The following is an 18,533-nucleotide window of genomic DNA, read 5'->3' as shown; positions in this document are numbered from 1 at the left end:
TCAATGGAATATTACTCAACCATCAAAAGGAATGAAATCTTGCCATCTGCAATGACATGGATAGAACTAGAGTGTATTATGCTGAGCGAAATAAGTCAGAGAAAGACAAATACCATATTATTTCATTCATATGTAGGATTTTAAGAAACCAAACAAATGAACATAGGGGAAGGGAGGGAAAAATAAAATAAGATAAAAACAGAGAGGGAGGCAAACCATAGAGACTCTTAACTCCAGGAAATAAACAGAGTTGCTGGAGGGGAGGTGGGTTTGGGATGTGGTAACTGGGCAATGGGCATTAAGGAAGGCACTTGATGTAATGAACACTGGGTGTTGTATGCAGCTGATGAATCACAAACTCTACCTCTGAAACTAATAATACATAATATATTAATTGATTTTACATAAATTCTTAAAAATAAAGCAAAAAAATAAGATAGTTTTCTCTCTCCCGTGTGAGTCTGGACTTCCCAGCTTCAGGCTCCAGGAGGTCTTCAGGGACCACCCCCCTCCCCCACCCCCTTCTCCCTCCCGGATCACCACACTGCCTTCCCTAGGGTACTGGGCCTGGTGCTCAGGATGCAGGGTGGAGACACTTGTGTCCATGGCAGCAGGGAGGAGGAAGGAATGAAGGAGAGGGCCAGAGGGTTCCTGGAAGCTGCTGCATAACACTCCAGCTTACCTCCCATTTGTTGGAACTTGGTCCCGTAGCTATACCCAGCTGCAAGGGAGCCCAGGAAAGGTGCCCACCAAAAAATTATATGAAAGAGGGAGAGAAGGAATATTAACGGCTGAAGAACAATTCCTGTCACACCGAGCCCTGGGAAAGAAACCATGAAACCTTTACCATTATTTCTCAAGGGAAGACTGTTTTTGACATAACACATTTTTAAGCCTTCCCCCTCACCCGCTGCAACCCCTAGGGAAAAAAGTAACCCAACCCTTCTGATTTGTATTAAGGAATACTTGTCTTTCTGGGAACATTCTAGTCTCGTTTCTCCCGTGTAAGTATTACTTGGGTTTCACATGAGAAAAAATCAGCTTTTAAGCCATTCTGACAGTGGGATTCTATCATACAAGAAGTGAGCTTGGCAGTAGTAAGTGATGCTCTGTGGGCAAGTGTGTGGTATATGCCAGTGTGTTTAGTGGACAGCTTGACAGGCCAGTTAAAAGAGCTGCTTCTACATTTAAAAAAAAATATTCAGAGGGTAGGTTTGTTTTTTGTTTTTAAAGAAGACTTGACCTTGTTGAAGAGTGACGTGTTGTCCAGGTATTCTGAGAAGCAGGAATGCCTGGACACACAAGTTAGTATTGTACGAGACTAACAATGGCCGTGCTCTTCCCAGTAAGCTGACACTGCAAGTCCCGCACTTGCTCTGGCCCAGAAGGCTGCAAGGCTGGCCGCTCCAATAACAGTTAAAAAGTGTAGACATTTCTCATTAGAGTTTTCCAACTGGATTGCTAATAGTCTTTGTAATTGCCTGAAGATGATTTTGATATATTGCTCACATTGGGATTTAAAAAAAAATTGGGGCACCTGGCTGGCTCAGTTGGTAGAGCATCTGACTCTTGATCTCAGAGTCGTGAGTTCAAGACCCATGTTGGGTGTAGAGATGACTTAAATAAGTAAAACTTAAAAAATTTAAAAAAAAAATCAATTCATTGTGTTTGAATTAAAGTGTTGTTCTGAGATGTGAAGTGATATAGGATTATTCTTTCATCCTACCAAAAAACTAAGAAATTACCTTGTATATGTGTCAGTTTTTACCTTCTTGGCCTTTCTGTGGTCTGTGTGCCTTCATTTCTGTTTCTCCCCTTGTCTGGAATTCCTCCTCCATTTCACCTGAAGACAGAACATACCGGGCTTCCAAGCCCTACTCTATGCTGCCTCTTCCAGAACAATTTTCCTAACCTGCTCCACACCATTTTTTCCCTCTCATGGACTGTGCCCCACCTTGTATTATATGCAAGACAGTAAGCTTTTGATTCATCTCTGGAGGCTTTGGCTGTTGTAGTATCTTAATTCAGGGAAAAGGAAGAAATTAATGGCATTGCTACTTTTATAATATTAGTGAATAAGTATAGCTACCCAGTTGCTGAAAGGGTTATAGATAAGCTTAAAAAATAGCTGGTTCATGTTCAGAGAACTAATATCTAAAGCTATATGGACGCTTTGAGAGCTCAAAGTTGGTTTTCTGGAAATAGACACAGTATTGCAGAAACTTTGGATTGTCTATCTGTGATTGAGAAGGAAAGTCCTTCATCCTGAGTCTCCCCGTTCCCTTAGTGTTCCTGTGACTTTCTGGCTGGGCTTCCACTTCTGATGTGTAGCCTCTGGGCAACTCTGTTGCTACTTGGAGACTGAATTACTTTTTCATCCTAACTTGTTGTCCTCGAGCTGAAAGGTAATGCAAAATGCGTTTTGTATTTTGCAGATTTAAAAATCACATTTAATTATTTTAACATATAGTAGAATCTAGGAAAAGATGTGACATCTTTAAACCATAGATGAGAAGCCATACTTTGCACCAAGGCGTAAGTTGGAACAGGAGTTAGGAAACATGGGCTTAATTACTGGTCTTTTCTTTTCTTTCATTTATTTATGTATTTCTTTTGCCTTTTCTTTTTTAAGTTTTTGCAAATCTAATCACTTAGCTAAAGGAGTTCTGTATGGCATGTGGACTGTGGTGTAAATGTAATAATATATTTTAAAATTCTTTGAAATGAAAACATAATGCTCTTTGAGGGTTCCCGGACCCAATTCCAATGTGTGTGGGAGTTCCCCCACATGCAACACCGAGCAATTCTAGGACACCAGCAGGATGTCCAAGAGTTCCACTCAATTCTGACACAACCTGCTCAGAGATCTCACAGGTTAAGGGGTCAAACCTACAAGACAGCCCTCTCCACTGGCCCCTCACTTCAGATGCTGGTCACAAACCCCAGGTTGTTACCTGTGTTTCTGACTGACAGGTACAGATTGGTGGTTCCGATGACCTTCTCCTTAGGTTCGATTAATTTGCTAGAGCGCTGTCAGAAATCAGGGAAACACTTAGGCTCGCCAGTTTATTAAAGGATAGGTATCAACAGCCAAATGAAGAGATGCATAGGGTGGGGTCTGGGGGAAAGGGCGCTGAGCTTCCATGCTCTCTCCAGACCCTCCATTCTTTCTGCCTCCCTACCAGTTCACCAACCTGGAAGTCCTAGGAATCAGTCTCTTTGAGTATTTGTGGAGGCTTTCTTACAAATAAAGATAGACTAAGTCATTGGTCATTGGCTGAATCAACCTCCAGCCCCACCCTTCTCCCCTCCCAGAGGAGGTTGGGGGCAGTGACTGAAAGTTTCAAGTCTCTAATCACAAGGTTGGTTCCCCTGGCAACCAGCCCCCCCATTCTTGGTTGGGGTCCAGCATTCATTAACATAACAGAAGACTCCTTTATCACCCTTAACACTTGGGAAATCCCAAGAGTTTTGGGAGCTATGAGCCATGAACTGTGGACAAAGACAAAATATATATGAGAAATCAATACTGACAAACCACAATATTGCAAATGCCTTTTGAATATAAGGTCCTGTTAGTGCCACTAGAAGGAGGGGACAGACTTGAGTGGTGTGAATGTGTCAGGGCCCAGCAGGGCCTTCAGCATCCATCGCATGGGGAGTTAAGAGTATAGGAGTCAAAATCTCAATAAGTCTCCCTGGGCAATATGGGCATACCATGGTCCTGTATCCTCTGAGGATAAATTCCAAGAGCCCCAGTGGATGCCTGAAACTAACTGCAGATAGTACTGAGCCCTGTCTATACAGTTGACCCTTGAACAACATGGGCTGGGAGCACTTACTCCCGACGCAGTTGAAAATCCACATACAACTTTTGACTCCCCCAAAACTTCACTACAAATAGCCTACTGTTGACCAGAAGTCTTATAGATAACGTAAACAGACTGTTCACACATTTTGTAGGTTCTGTGTGTTATATACTGTATTCTTTTTGTTGTTGTTGTTGTTTTATTATGTTATGTTAATCACCATACATTACATCACTAGTTTTTGATGTAGTGTTCCATGATTCATTGTTTGTGTATAACACCCAGTGCTCCATGCAGAACGTGCCCTCTTTAATACCCATCACCAGGCTAACCCATCCTCCCACCCCCCTCCCCCCTAGAACCCTCAGTTTGTTTTTCAGAGTCCATATATACTGTATTCGTTTTTTTTTACAGATATTATTTATTTATTTATTTGACAGCACGAGTAGGCGGAGGGGCAGGCGGAGGGGCAGGCAGAGGGGCAGGCAGAGGGAAAGAGAGAAGCAGGCTCTCCGCTGAGCAGGGAGCCCGATGCGGGTCTCAATCCCAGGACCCTGGGATCATGACCTGAGCCAAAGGCAGACGCTTAACCGACTGAGCCACCCAAGCGCCCCCATGTATACTGTATTCTTAACATAAAGTAAGCTAGAGGGAAAAAAATGTTAAGAAAATCATAAGCAAGAAAAAATTCATTTACAGTATTGTATTTATGGAAAAAAATTTGTGTACAAGTGGACCCGTGCAGTTCAAACCTGTGTTGTTCAATGATCAGCTGTGCTGTTTTTCTTCCTAATCATACATACCTGTGATAAAGTTTAATTTATAAATTAGGCACAATGGCAGATTAACAACAACAATAACAAAATAGAACAATTATGACAATATACATAAAAGTTATATGCAGGTGATCTCTTTCAAAATACCTGATTGTACTGCCCTCACCCTTCTTGTGATGATGTGAGATGTAAAATGCCTACCTAATGAGATAAAGTGAGGTGAACGATGTAGGCTTTTTGACCTAGCATTAGGCTAGTATTGACCTTCTGGCTATATATCTGAAGAAGGATTATCTGCTTCTGGACTGTGGTTGATGGCAGGTAACTGAAACCACAGCAAGCAAAACCGTGGATTGGGGGTGCGGGGGGACTGGTGTGCCGTGCTGTGATCCGAAGGGGAGTCTGAGCGAGATGTTGAACTCCGCCATGGATTCCATTTCGATGTGCCCGTAGGCCAGCTGTGGGGTGGCGTCTGGTGCACTTGGAAACCCAAGTCAGGAGCTCAGCAGAGGGGTCGAGTCCCCAGATACACAGTCTTGGGAAATGAATCAGTCAAACCACAGAAACCAGCTCTGGCTGATTCAAGCAGAAAAGGAATTTATTGAAAAGATGTTGGGCAGCTCTCAGAATCTCTAGGAAGACTTAAGAACCGGGCTCAGAAAACAAAGCAAGGAAGAGGGGACTTAGCAGATAGAACCACAGCCAGGATTGTGCCGTGGAAGCAGATGCTGAGGACACTGTGGTCCTTGACGCCTGCCCCTCTGGCTGGCTGCCGTGCCCATCCCCAGAACGATTCTCCGCTTTCTTGCCTTCCTCGTGGCACCAGCTCCCGATGCCCTGCTTCAGGCAGGTGAATCTGGCCATGTCTGGGTCATATGCCAGCGTCCTGATTACACGCGGGGCTAGAAAAATGAGTAACTGGCCCTTTCAGAATCCAGGAGGGGTGACAGTGGGAAGTGTGTGGTGAAGGTAAGGAAACTTGGATGCTGGACAAAGAAATGACAGCTGTCCATATCGGAAGATGCACCCAGTTGGTGATAGCTGCAACTAGGGGGTAGGTAGGATTGGCCAGAGTGAGACTTTAGGGAGCGCTGAGGGGACAGTCCTGTGGGCGAGAGGAGCTTGACAGGGAGCTGAGAAGGAGCAGCACAGAGGGAAGAGGGAGACTGGGCAAGATTTCCTAGAAACCAAGGAGGGGCACTTCAGGAGAAGAGCCAGTGGGCAGATCGAGTAACCTCAGCACTTGCCTTCCTGGCGTGTCCTCACTGATGACCTCAGCAAAGCATTTTTGGTAGAGTGAGGGGGCAGGACACCAGAGACATGGATGGGAGGTGGTGTAGCGTAGGGGCTCCGTCCCGGTCCGCCGGCCACCGGGCAGCGGAGTGGGCTTTGGCTGGTTGTTTAAACCCTCAAAACATGGGTTTCTTTGGGTATGGAGATGGGATAATAATGGTGTCCACAGAGGGTGCTTAGGATTACTTGGGATAGTGCCGGGCACAGCATCTGGTCCACTGTCAGTGTTTAATAAGTGTTCTCGCTGTCACTGTTACTTTCACCCACAGTTGAAGGGTTGAAGGTCAAAGGGTCTTCTCAGGTGAGAACAGCATGAGTCTCTCCTGTGCCTAAGTGGAGGAGAAAGACAGGAGGGGATGCAGAGAATCCCGGAGAGGGCAGGATGGGTAAGGGCCTGGAATCAGCCCAGGTTCCACCCAGAAAGGGGCTTTGGGGCATTAGTCTTTGAGAGAAGGAACGCCTCCTCCATGGGTGGTATGAACTGGGAGAACATCTTCACAACTTGAGGGACAGATTGGAGTGCGGGGCTTTTGTTCTGGCCTTGGGAAGGCGTGGCCATCAACAGGCAGATATCCCATTATCAGTGAGAGCACCTCTTGACAGACCCCTGCTGGTATTACTGCTCCAGGCCTTTTCCTCTTTGCTTTGACCTTGAAGCCTGAGGCTTCATGTAATAGAAGAAGCTAGGAAAATCATGTCCAACCAAATGATTTCCCCCCCTCTTTGGGGATTCAGTGGGGAAAAACACTGGTTTCTGCCTTCATTGTTCAGTGGTTCTTTGCCAGTAGTTACTTTGCCAGGAAGAATGGCGATTCTAACCGTGGTAGATGTGTTTTGTGTCTATCGTATTTTTCCTCCGTAAACTTCTGGGAGAAGTATTTTTTTTTTTAAGTTAAGAGTAAGAACTGAAAGCAACTTGTAGAACTAAGATTACAATGTGGAATTTCATAACTCACGTAGTTCTAGAACTTATTTCATAAATCACACAGTTTGGGCCTTTTCGCCGAGGTCCCTAAAGCTGGGTACCTTTGGATCATAGGAGTGATTAGGGAGGGCAGTGTCTGTGCTAACGGTAGGTGGGAGCCTGTGGAGGCCTCGCCCTAGAGTGGCCGGTCTCATGTGGGCAGGCTTCAGTAAGGGCTGCCCTAGGCAGGAGCTGCTTCTATCTGTGCAGGGATCCATCCCAGTTCTGTGTAGCGCAAGAGTACTGAAATCCCCCCGGGCGCCTGGGACTAGCGGCTGAGTCCTGGGAGTACCTGCTGTTGGCTCAAGGTCCAAGGGAATTAACAGCGCATGAGTCCCTACCTTTGTGGAATCTGTAGGTCTTCTCCAGCGTTCTCAGCCCTGGGCTCTGATGGGTGCTCCCATTCTCCTGACTAAGGAGAACAGCCCAGTAAGTAGCTCAGTAGCATAACATGTCTTTCCTTGAATGCTTCAGAGTCTAGACAATAGTGTTCTTTTGCTACAGTCTCCTTTGTTACCTTTCTGAGGCAGAGAGGGTTTGCAAAATATGTGTGAAGCCAGTTCTCTTGTCCTTGTACTCATCCAGTGGCTAAAGCCTGGTCATGGCCCTCTCTCGAGGGATTGAAAGAGTTTGCATGGAAAGGCAGGGAGCTGTAGATGTTGGGGCTTTGAGAGGCCGATGGAAACCAGTCCATTTAGGAATATGAAAAACCAGACAGTTCCATCCTCCCTGGAGGTGGTCACTGTTTCTCAAATCCCTGCCAGAGGGTAAAGTTATTTTTCACCTGTTCAGAAAGGACAACAACAGCCTCTGAAGGCTGTGTTCTGAAACACTACAAGTCTTCTCCAGAAACTGGTTAAACCTTCTGGTTCCTTTAGGAGTAAAGGCCCAGCACAGACCCACAGTGCATGAGACCCGTTTCAGGGCACGTTGTGGCGTGTGTCGGGCTCGTGTCCCATCCCAGTGTTCTCGTTGTCCAGCAAGACCTCATCGTTGGCTCCCTCCCTGTCTGCTCCCTCCTGCGCTCACGGTTCATGATCTGTACTCCACCACTCAGAGCTGCCAGGCCAACTGTCTAGTGTGTTTTCCTTGCTCGGATGGTGTTCTCCAGATGTGGCCTGTGCTTTTCTTAGCCTTTGTGTCTTCCCTCCGGCTGTTAGTTTTGTTCAAGTGGCCTTCCTTCAGTTTCCATTCGAGGTCACTGTTCCTTGAGGCCCCTGCCTCCTCACACCCCCAACCCCAAGCCTTTCCTGACTTTTTCAGAGAGTTCTGTTCCTCTCTTTGAACTTCTTGATCTTTGAGTTTTGCTTGTTGGCCTACAAGCCTTGTCTGGCTCCCTGGATCTTAACCTTGAGGGGAGAATCTTTCTAGAGCTAGCCCCCTGCCCTGGGGCAGCCAGTCCTTACTGAGTATTTGCCACAAGGCTGGGTCTGCAATTCCTGGGCCCTGTTGCTCATTCCAGAGGGGTGGAGCACTGCGTTTGCAGTGATGTGTTCGTTTGGTCAGATAACATTTCTGAGTGGCCTGAGCAGTTGGTTATAGTTAACTCATTTCCATATCGAAGTCACTGGACTGAAATGTTTTAATGGGTGTGTCTGATACCAGCAGATAGATTTAATTTTCCTAGGAATACAGAGTCTGGGCATCTGAACACTCCTCTAAGGATGTCAGAGCCATGCTTCTTAAGTTTGCCAAAGAGGAAACTCATATCGGACCTGGGACCTGAACCAAGGTCTTCTCATTTCCACAGAAATTTCTTTTCTCTTATTCTACCCACTTTTTTGAACTGTTTCTTTGTTTTATATAGAGAGAAAAAAAGTTAGCTGAAGTTTCTGAAAAAAGAGGAGATAAAAGAGGAAAAGTCAGATAATCTTAGGCAATGATATTCTTTCCAGACAGCACATGTAGAATTCCTCCTCCACGTGTGCTGCCACTGAGGGAAGAGTCAGCTCTGCAGAAGGCAGGTGTCTTCAGAAGGGCTAAGAGAGTGTATGGGGCAGGGTCCATATAAACAAGAGCCCCCTCACCTCAGATTACTGTCACCTGTATTTCCCCTCCCTGTGTTCCTGTTAGAGAAGCAAAATGGCCCTTTTATTTTTCTCTTCTCATAAAGGGCTTTTCCTTAGAATTCTCTTGCTGGTGGGGGAGGGGTGAACATTAGAAATATGTGGCACGAATTTATCATTTGTTTTTACAAGATGCCTGAGTTTATTTTACGCCGGATGAGGGGACTCCTAAGAGTGAAAGAGGCCAGGTGAACTGTGACATAAAAGAAGCATTCACATTACTAAGGGCACACATGTGTGTGAAAAGGTTAATGCTGACTTTTGAGTAAAGGAGAAAAGGGAGGGAATTTTGTCTTTTACTGCTGTAGCTCGTAAAGGTTAAGTTACTTTGATGTCATCGATTTGGAAATGAAAACTTTGGCATCTTTAAACAGTATAATTTCTTAGCTACCACTGATATTTGAGGATTGTTGTTGATGTCCACAGTTGGCTAAATTTTGGCAGTTTGCTGTGTTTTTCCCCCTTCCGTCTTTAACAAATACTTGAGGGCATGTGCGCATGTGTGAGTATTGTCCAGGGCAGTACCTACGTCTAAAATGGTTTTATCTTTGAAAACTAACTTTTTAACTTAGGCAGTGATGTTAAATCTCCTTGTAACTTGATCTCCTTTCCAAATTGTGAAGTCAAGTGAGTTGAAACTGACCAAAGAGAAAAATGAATCTGTTCTATGACTTTTAGGAAGAAATACTGACATGATTTTACTTCTCCATTATGAGATTAAAATAGGGTTTTCTCTGAAGTTAGAGAAATTCTGGCTGTGTCTAGTCTATTGCTTTAAGTTGGACCTTACATATCTGATTTTTGTTGGGTTTATAAAACTTCCTGATTGTGGGATTTAAAAATCTCTGTTGTGATATGAGATGGCCCAGGTTTATATTTCATTTGTTCTATTCAGAGATAATTACTGCTACCCGTTTGGGACTTTTAAATCCCCAGGTCAGCTCTGACTCAAGCCCAATTGGCTTCTCCATCTGTTCTCATTACTTTTCTTGTTAGGTGACAGTCTTCCTCTTAGTAACATGATCTAATATTTATTGCACTTTTAACTGTGTGCCGGGCATGAAGCAAAGGCATTATTATCTGATTTTAACCTCAGGATAACTATATGGTAGATACTATTGTCATCTTCATTTTAAAATAATAAGGCTGGAACTTTTGAGAAGTTAAGTGATTGACCTGCTCAGGACTAGAGAGTGGTGACCTTAGGCCTGGAATCTAAGTTTGTCTACACTCTGAAGCCCAAACCCTCACCCAGCCACTAGACTGCCTTGGTTCCTTGGGTAGGTCCTGTGAACTTGGATAGGCCCGAACTCCATACTAGCTTCATGTTACTGACCTCGACAGATCTGCATTGGCATTCTGGCTCTAAGAGTAGCTGTGGGAGCTTGAGTGAATTGCTTAAATCCTTAAAACCTTGTCTTCGTTCAGAAGTTGGGTGTGAAATCTGATGATAAATCCACTTTCGGTGCACGAGACAGGAAGAGACTATAATTATTTTACTTATTACTTATACAGTGGCCTGACTTTTCTAAGTTTTTGGCATGCGAAGTTGCCTGTTTTCTTTTTCTTCTAGAATGCTGAGCCCTGGCCACCTCCATCTGATGTTGGCACTTCTTTACATCTGTCACCTCCTGGGGTTCTCCAAAACATTTCTGGAGGCAACTAGGTGTGTTAGTGGCTTTTTGGTACACAAGTCATGGAGTGGGTCCTTGCCTTTTGGGGTTGGAGGGAGACCAGTATACAGCATACCTCTTCTCGGCTCAAGTTCAACACCAGTGGAGAAGTGGCAGAAGTTGGGCAGATGGAGACTGAGCTGTCACCTTGATTTAGATAGGGGCAGTAAAGTGAAGGGAGGAAGGAAAGATTGCAGCCAGGATTCTCCCTATCAGATGAGGATTTTGGAGGGGTTCTTTGGTCTCTGTGTTGTTTGCACCTTCAAGGAAATGGGAGACGGGCTTGCTGAAGGTCACAAAGCTTCTATCGGCCAGCAGCTCTGAAACTCAGATGTCCACTCCTGGACCAGTCTTGGGACCATGTTTGGTGGAGCACTTAGGTGGTGGGAGGAGACGAGGGAAACACTGTATTTTGGAAAGTTTGCTGGAATCTTTGAAAATAGCTACACATGTTGCATTTCGGGGCTTCTTCAGTTAAATATCTTTGGATTACATGGCTTTTAAAATGTCATATGACCCAGGTGCCTGGGTGGCTCAGTTGGTTAAGCGTCTGACTCTTGATTTTGGCTCAGGTCATGATCTCTGGGTCATGAGATTGAGCCCCGAGTTGGACTCTGTGCTCAGCATGGAGTCTGCTTGAGGTTCTCTCTCTGTCTCCCCCCACCCCACCATTTGTGCATGCTCTCTCAAATAAATAAATATTTTTTAAAAAATAAAATGTCATATGACCACTGATAGTTTCTTGGTATATATATCGCACATACATATATACACATGCTTTGCATTTTAGGTCTTTAAGTATATTTATGTATATGTATGTATATGTGCATGTACATTATATTATTATGTTATATATAACATATGTTTTTCTTTTATTTGTTTTCTATTCATGTTTTTGGGTATGTTAATTTGTGTCTTGGTTCTGAAGAAAAATCATCATAATGATTAAAAATTGCAGAAAAATATGACTGCCATGTGAGGTTTTATGTAATGATTATTCTTAAAAATACAGATTTGGTGATGGTTTTGGCCTTGAGGGGCAACCCTGGCTACACTCCCCATCCTTTCCCTGTTACAGATAGTCTACTAATTTAGAGGCCAAATCTCTTTCCCTCTCCAGCCCCTCACCTCCACCCACCTTACATGTATGTCTTTTCTTGATTTGGAGTTTATGAAAATAGTCATGTTATTCAAATGCATCCAGAAATGAAGCCTTTTAAAACTTAAATGCTTCCGCATTTTTGTTGAATGCTTACAGAATCTGTACATTTGATACGAAGTTGTATTAACCATCATCTAATCATCTAAAAGTATTTTAAATTTTTGCAGCTGTAGAATTATATTAGACTTCTGATAATTCAATTTTTACATTTAAAACCAATTTAGACTTATCTATAAGGGAGTAAAATTATATCTCTTGAGAGCCATTGGCCTAAGTATATACTCTTAACTCAGCATTCAAATTTCAAAACTACAACAAAATTAATCTGTCTTGTCTTTTCTTTTTTAGCTTCTCAGACAAACTATTTAGTGGAAAGGGCTTACATTTTCAGCCGTCAGTTCTAGATTTTGGAATTCAGTAAGTATCTTCTTTATAATTTTTAATAACTTGTTTAATTTGCATTATTTGCCGTCGGGATATCATTTATATATATGCTTAAAATATATTAATATATTTAAAATGTATTTATATATAACATTTATATATCTATATATAAAATGTTAAGTACATTTTAAGTATATTAGTAATATAAGGGATATTGACCTTGGGACTTGTTAAGAGGAGTATTTTTGTGAAAAGGAGAGTGTAAAATTGTTTTAGCCATTTCTTCAGTTTTTAATAAATACTCCTTATAATGTTTTATAGTAATTGGAATTTAATAAGAAGTCAATATTAAGTCCTGTTTTTCTATAACAAATCAGGTCATTTTATAGTGAAAAACACTAAATACTGATGGTTTCTGAACTCTTTTCATTAGATTCATTTGCTTGTTTTTACTTCTCGTTATACTTTGTTATGCTCTGTGCAAACATTAGTTGTTGCCATTAAGACTTTGGAAATAAGTCAAGTGGGGAAGACAGCATATAAACTGTAATTACTTAACAGTGCATCACATTCAGAACCAGGAAGATGAAGGGAACATGACTTGAGTGTTGGTTGAGGGACTAATCTGGGAACTTGGAGAAATTAGGAGAAGGGCGATGCTGGGCCGAAGGGAGAACTTAAGGACTCTTGTTGGCATTAACACTTAAAGTGGTTGAAGTTCGAAACTTCAGGTGTTAAACGCCCTGGGTGCAGCATATCTTGGCACTGAGAAGATACGGTTTCACGTTCATAGAGTTTCAAGTATGGAAGTGAAAGTGTTTCAGGTGTCAAAGCTCTGCTTACTTAAGCAGCCTGGAACATCAATTTCACAAAGAGCTGTTTTGAGTTACGGGATGAGTTAGGTGAATGAAATAGGCATGGTGCTGGGAGAGCATCTGGGGGGGAGTTAGTGGTGGGCTCCTGGGGTGCCCTCCGTGACTCATCTGGATTGCCTTCTTTCCTTTCCTTCTGATCAGCAAAAGATTAGAGCTGCAGTAAAGAAGGAATTTTAAATGTAAAAGTACCTTGTTGAGCTTTTAAAGGAGATTCTGTGAAAGGAAGAAGAGAGGAAAGTGGGAAGGGCGCTTGCTGACTTTACCAGATTCTAGGTGTCTGTTTTTTTGTGTTTGAATTTGTATATTTTTACTGTTAGGTAAAGAAACGTTCAGAGCTGAATTTATGATAAAACCTCACTGGTTTGAGATTCTGAAAGATCACTTTACTTAGGTGAAAAGTCTTTATCGTAAAAGGGAACTTTAATGCAGGACCTACTTTTAAAAATATATATTATACAATATTGCGCTGTATGTTAATTAACAAAAATTAAATTAAAAATATGGAAGAGAAAAAAGAAAAAATATATTACAGATTGGTAGATATAATAAAATGAATGTAGTAAGTACAGTTAGATGAGGATAATAACTCTAGTTCATAGGATGCTGGCTATGATATATTTATTCTTCAGTAAGATAAAAGTCCTGTGATCAGTGCACATGGAGGGATGGATGTCTTGGCTACAAATGTTAATTAGCTATATGCATCCATTTCTGGTCCTGATGACTTGAAGCAGGTTGAAAAGCAAATGTTTAAAATGTTTTATTTGCAAAGGTTATTTACACTTTAGCCTTGACTCACCTTTGGATGGTTCAGTTTTGTTTATGTAGTACTTTATAGTTCTCAAAGTATAATTGTGTCTCTTGTCAGTTGAGTCTTCTATCAATCCTAGAAGGATAGTGGAGTAGTGGGGGCAGGTATTATCTGAGAGAGAGAGAGTTGCTTGTGTGTCATTTTCAAATATCTCTGTACTTGAGCATGGACTACAGATGCTCATGAATTTGTCGCTGAGCAGTAATGTTTTTTGCCCAAGGGCATTTCACTAGAAGTGACAGAACAAGTCTTCTGATTTCTAAGCCAGCACATTCCATGCTATTTTTTTTTTTATAAGTGAGCTCTAGGATATGATTATGGGAATAAATTAATTTTGCTAAAGTTTTTAAAAAATCTCGATAAGAACAAATGGTAATCTAAATTAGAACACTTTTTTTTTTTTTTTTTTTAAGATTTTATTTATTTATTTGAGAGAGAGAGAACATGAGTGGGGTAAGGGGCAGAGGGAGAAACAGGCTCCCCGCTGAGCAGGGAGCCCAATGTGGGGCTTGATTCTGCGACTCAGGATCATGACCTGGGCTGAAGGCAGACACTTAACCAACTGAGCCACCCAGGCATCCCGGAACACTTCTAAAATTAGTCAAGTTTTTCCTTACTTTTTAACAAATGGTCTAATTTATAGGCATTAGATTCGAACTTCAGCCAGAGAGTTCTTCTGATTTCTTCAATGCCCTTGCTCAGCTTTTGCTATTTATTTTGAAGCTGACCTTGGGCAAACCCAACCCCATCATTTTTCATAGCTTTGGTTTCCCTCTGGGATGCAGAATCAGGATTGTGAGATTCACCTGCCTTCTGCCCACTTCTTAGGGTTGATTATAAGGGTTAATATTCTGCTGGTCCGGAGATTAAAAGTGCTAATCATTCATAAGAGATTTTAATCATTCTTTTATAGTATTAAATTAATAGAGTATCTTCCAGTTGTCACTAGTGAAGGAAATTCTTACCCTCATAACAGTTTTAAAAATAGAATTAAAAAATAGAATAAAAATAGCACAGTGTTAACTAGGTCTATGTTAGGTCTGGTGAGGTTTCTGGTGGATGCAGTCACTGGGCTCTGTAGAATCGCTGTTTGGATTCTGATTTCTAATGTGTTTTTGTTTGGGCAACGTCTGTATTTTTTTTAAACTAAACATCTTGTATTCCAGTGATATGAATGGGATATAAAACTTTGAGGATAAGTAGTAAGAACTTTGCTAATTGAGTCATATTATTTACCTAAAACCTAAAACGATGGAAGTCTTTGTTTATTTAACTTAATGGAGGGAAAAGGCAAATGTGAGCCCAGCACTCCCAAGGCAGGGCTCTCTGAGTTGACCCTTTATGGTAGTATAAAAAAAATTTAGTTGTATTAGGTAAGAACATTAAAATAATAATAAAAATTTTTAAAAATCAAGGTTTTGACCACATTAGTGTGTCTTTTATTTGTATTTGGATGTAAAGGACTTATTTTTTAAAATACACATTGGCTATATTAAATCTTCAGTTAAGACTTGTGATTAAAAGTAGGAGGTGTGGGGCACCTGAGTGGCTCAGTCAGTTAAGCATCTGACTCTTGATATTAGCTCAGGTCTTGATCTGAGGGTCATGAGTTCAAGTCCCGCACTGGCCTCGGCGCTGGGCTTGGAGCTTACTTAAAAAAAAAAAAAAGTCGGAGGAAAAGCTGGAAGAGGAACGTGAGGGATTTGATGGCAGGATACAGTAGTTTGGAAATCCCATTGTACATAAGACAGCGTGTACTTCATTTTCTCTAAAACACACAATTCTTAGTATCAGAGAAATACAAGTATAATGTAGATGAGTTTCAATGTAGAATATAGTTTTATTTCTAGGCCATATTAAAGAGAGCTGTATACTTGGGTCCCTGCCTCTGAGGGCATTAAAACTGGAGAAATGGCTTCAGTGAAATTCTTGTGGCTCTCTGTGTATGACAATGTGACTTAACTGGTAGGAACCAGAGGTAAATGATTCCAGGGAACATGGCAGGTAGGTGGGCCAAAGATAGCTCCGCTCCTTTGCAATTCCTTTGCTAGCCTTGCGGGTGGAAACGAGGAGGAAGGAAAAAATCAACATGAGTGTCCTCATCAGTGAGGGTGTTCGCTGGAAAGCAGATATTCTTACCTTTAGTGGCATGAATGTTTTGAAATTATGTCTAAAACTTCTGTGTGTGTCTGTTTGTGGAGGGAGGAGCCAAAGCTTTCCTCAGAATTTTCTAAAAGACTCATGATTTAAATGGATAAGAACAAGCGATAGAAAGTGTTGCTGAGTTTGCGTTCTTCTCAGAAGAATGGTCTTTAGCAACAATTACGTTTTCCTTTCATGAGACTTGATAAAGTCTCTTTGTGAGTAGAAATCCATTCCCCACCCCCACCAAAGCCTCTTTAAACTTATTACTCAGAGAAGAAACTCTAAAACAAACTGGGTTTTTCTATGAGTACGGTTTCTTATCTAAACCTATTGTCATTTGAATTAGAGCCCCATTAGGTGAGAACCTAGTTCCTACTCTGTTATTTGCAAGCATTTTAATGGCGTTGCGTTCTTCTAACGCCAAAGTCAGTGAGGTGTTACCATTGGTTGGCATAAGTGTCTCATGAAAGAAAGGATTCTTTTAAAAGTTTTTGACTTGTGAATTAAATGTTTTATTAATAGCAGGATTTAATCATTGTTGCCTTTAGCTTTAATGAACATCAACAGCTTTTTGGGTTTAAAGTATATACATGTGTGAGTGGGTAGAGGGATGGGTGGATGGATGGCTATATTTACGACCACACAACCCATTGTTTTTTTCTCCTTGTTCCCCTCCTAGGTTCCTGGGTCACCCTGCAGCAAAGATTCTCTATGCTTATAACCCTAGTAGGGATAGTGAGGTCGTGGTGAATTCAGTGTTTACAGCTGCTAGACATTTTCATGTGCCTCCTGTTCATTGCAGGGTAAGTGTTGATGTACTCTTTGAAACTATGCTATGGCAGGCGGCCAGGTTTTCTTGCTTTCTTTGGCCTGAAGTTTTTACTTTCTGCTCCCTGTCTTCCTTTTTCTGCTACCCACACTCTTTCCTTCTGCATGTTTGCTTTAGCATTTATTTTTTTCAGTTGTCCATAATTTTGGTGGCTCTTGATATCTCCTTGGAAAAAGAAAGTTTAGAGTCTAAACAAGGTATAATGTTGTATATCTAATAGGACTTTTTCATGGTTAAAGAAACAGTATTATGTGTCTTAAAATGACTACAAATGCTGAACCATTTAGTAATTAACACAGTTTTTAGAGTTGTGATCTCTTGGCCTGGCAAATCTACTAGAATAGGACTCTTTTCTAAATGTAGGAATAGGAAGTAGTGAATGGCCCTTATAAAGCTAATTTGCACCATGACAGAGAACTACCAAACCCCGGTCTTCTGGTAGTTTAGATTTCAGTGGTCTTTAACTTCAGTGAAGATTCCCAAATACTAGTGGGTTTTATTTGTTTATTTAGCTTACTTAGGTCTACCTGATACACTGTTTTCCTTTTAAATATGGGACCAAGGAGATGGTGCAACAGGGAGCCCAGTATTGTGTTTATGATAGTCTGTCCAGATAAATGCAGCTCCTGACTTTCATTAGGAATTGGCAGGTTTGTACATCGGTGGCTCCTTTTACTTAAGTAGAGTTAGAACTGTGTTTGATAAAGGCCGTTGAACACATGGGTGCAGAAGAGGAAGGAAGAGGAAGAATGTGAGGGCGCAGGATTCCCAATCCGAAGTGAAAGGACTCGGCAGCGGCCTTGCTGTAAGTCTGTGTTCTTTGACACATTATCTTCGGTTGTTGGATTTTGATCCATTTGGTGATTCTCAGGGATTCATGATACTTCTGAATCAAGGGCACAGAATATTTAGACATCTGTTAATGGAAATTATCAAAAAGGAGGTCTCTGAAAGACATTTTTTTAGAGAGGTCCATTCCAAATGGCTAATTTGGTACCTTCCTTTCAGGTAATTCCAGCAATGGGGAAAACATCCTTCAGAATTATTTTCTTACCTACTGAAGAAGGAAGCATTGAAAGTTCTTTATTTATTAATACCTCCTCGTATGGAGTCCTTCCCTATCATGTAAGTAACTTTTCCCTCTAGTCCCTTGATTTGGTTGTTGATTTAACAGAGGGGTTTGGATATTTTATAAAAGACTTTTGGAAATGTTGCCACCTGCTTTATGTCATTAGAATATAAGATTGTTAGTGATATAAAGTCACCAGCTTTCCCCCTTCTTCTGCGTCCCATGCCATACACAGTTGGCTGTCTCGGGCTCAGAGCACAGAGCTGAAACTCTCACTATGGATCTTTGAAGGGCATTGGAACAAAACAAAGAAGTCTACCATATCCTATTTCTATTATAAAATAGAGTGGGCTTTCAGAACTCTGCCCTGATCTCATGAGCAGTCCAGAGGGAGGAGCTTATAAAGGCAGTCCCTAGTGCTTCTGCCCCCTTCCCTCCTGGGCTCGGGAATATGTCTGATCAGGGGACATGGCCAGTTCTCAGGGAGCTTGCTATTCATATCAAGGCACCATGGATGGGGTGTGAAGAATCTTTTTGTTGTTGTTCACAAAGTAGTTAGGAATCTTTTTTTTTTTTTAATTTTATTTTATTATGTTATGTTAGTCACCATACATTACATCATTAGTTTTTGATGTAGTGTTCCATGATTCATTGTTTGCATATAACACGCAGTGCTC

General features: G+C 41.7%; 1 protein-coding gene across 2 annotated transcripts in view; it reads left to right on the top strand.

Annotated features, from left to right (window-relative positions):
- The window catches only part of TMEM131L (transmembrane 131 like), a 148,552-nt gene that overhangs the window by 68,374 nt on the left and 61,645 nt on the right, over positions 1 to 18,533 (top strand). For both annotated transcript variants that reach the window (XR_014142806.1, XM_081811756.1), the window contains exons 4-6: positions 12,092 to 12,160; positions 16,638 to 16,761; positions 17,796 to 17,912. Coding sequence is in view for 1 of the 2 variants with exons in the window: in XM_081811756.1 (XP_081667882.1) it covers positions 12,092 to 12,160; positions 16,638 to 16,761; positions 17,796 to 17,912 (310 nt within the window). In the remaining variant the exon portion in view is untranslated. The remainder of the gene's footprint in view (positions 1 to 12,091; positions 12,161 to 16,637; positions 16,762 to 17,795; positions 17,913 to 18,533) is intronic.

This window comes from Leptonychotes weddellii, chromosome 2, assembly GCF_054177405.1.
Source record: "Leptonychotes weddellii isolate Sample4059 chromosome 2, ASM5417740v2, whole genome shotgun sequence".
In the NCBI taxonomy this organism is placed as follows: Eukaryota; Metazoa; Chordata; class Mammalia; order Carnivora; family Phocidae; genus Leptonychotes; species Leptonychotes weddellii.
This window is presented reverse-complemented; position numbering and strand designations above follow the sequence as displayed.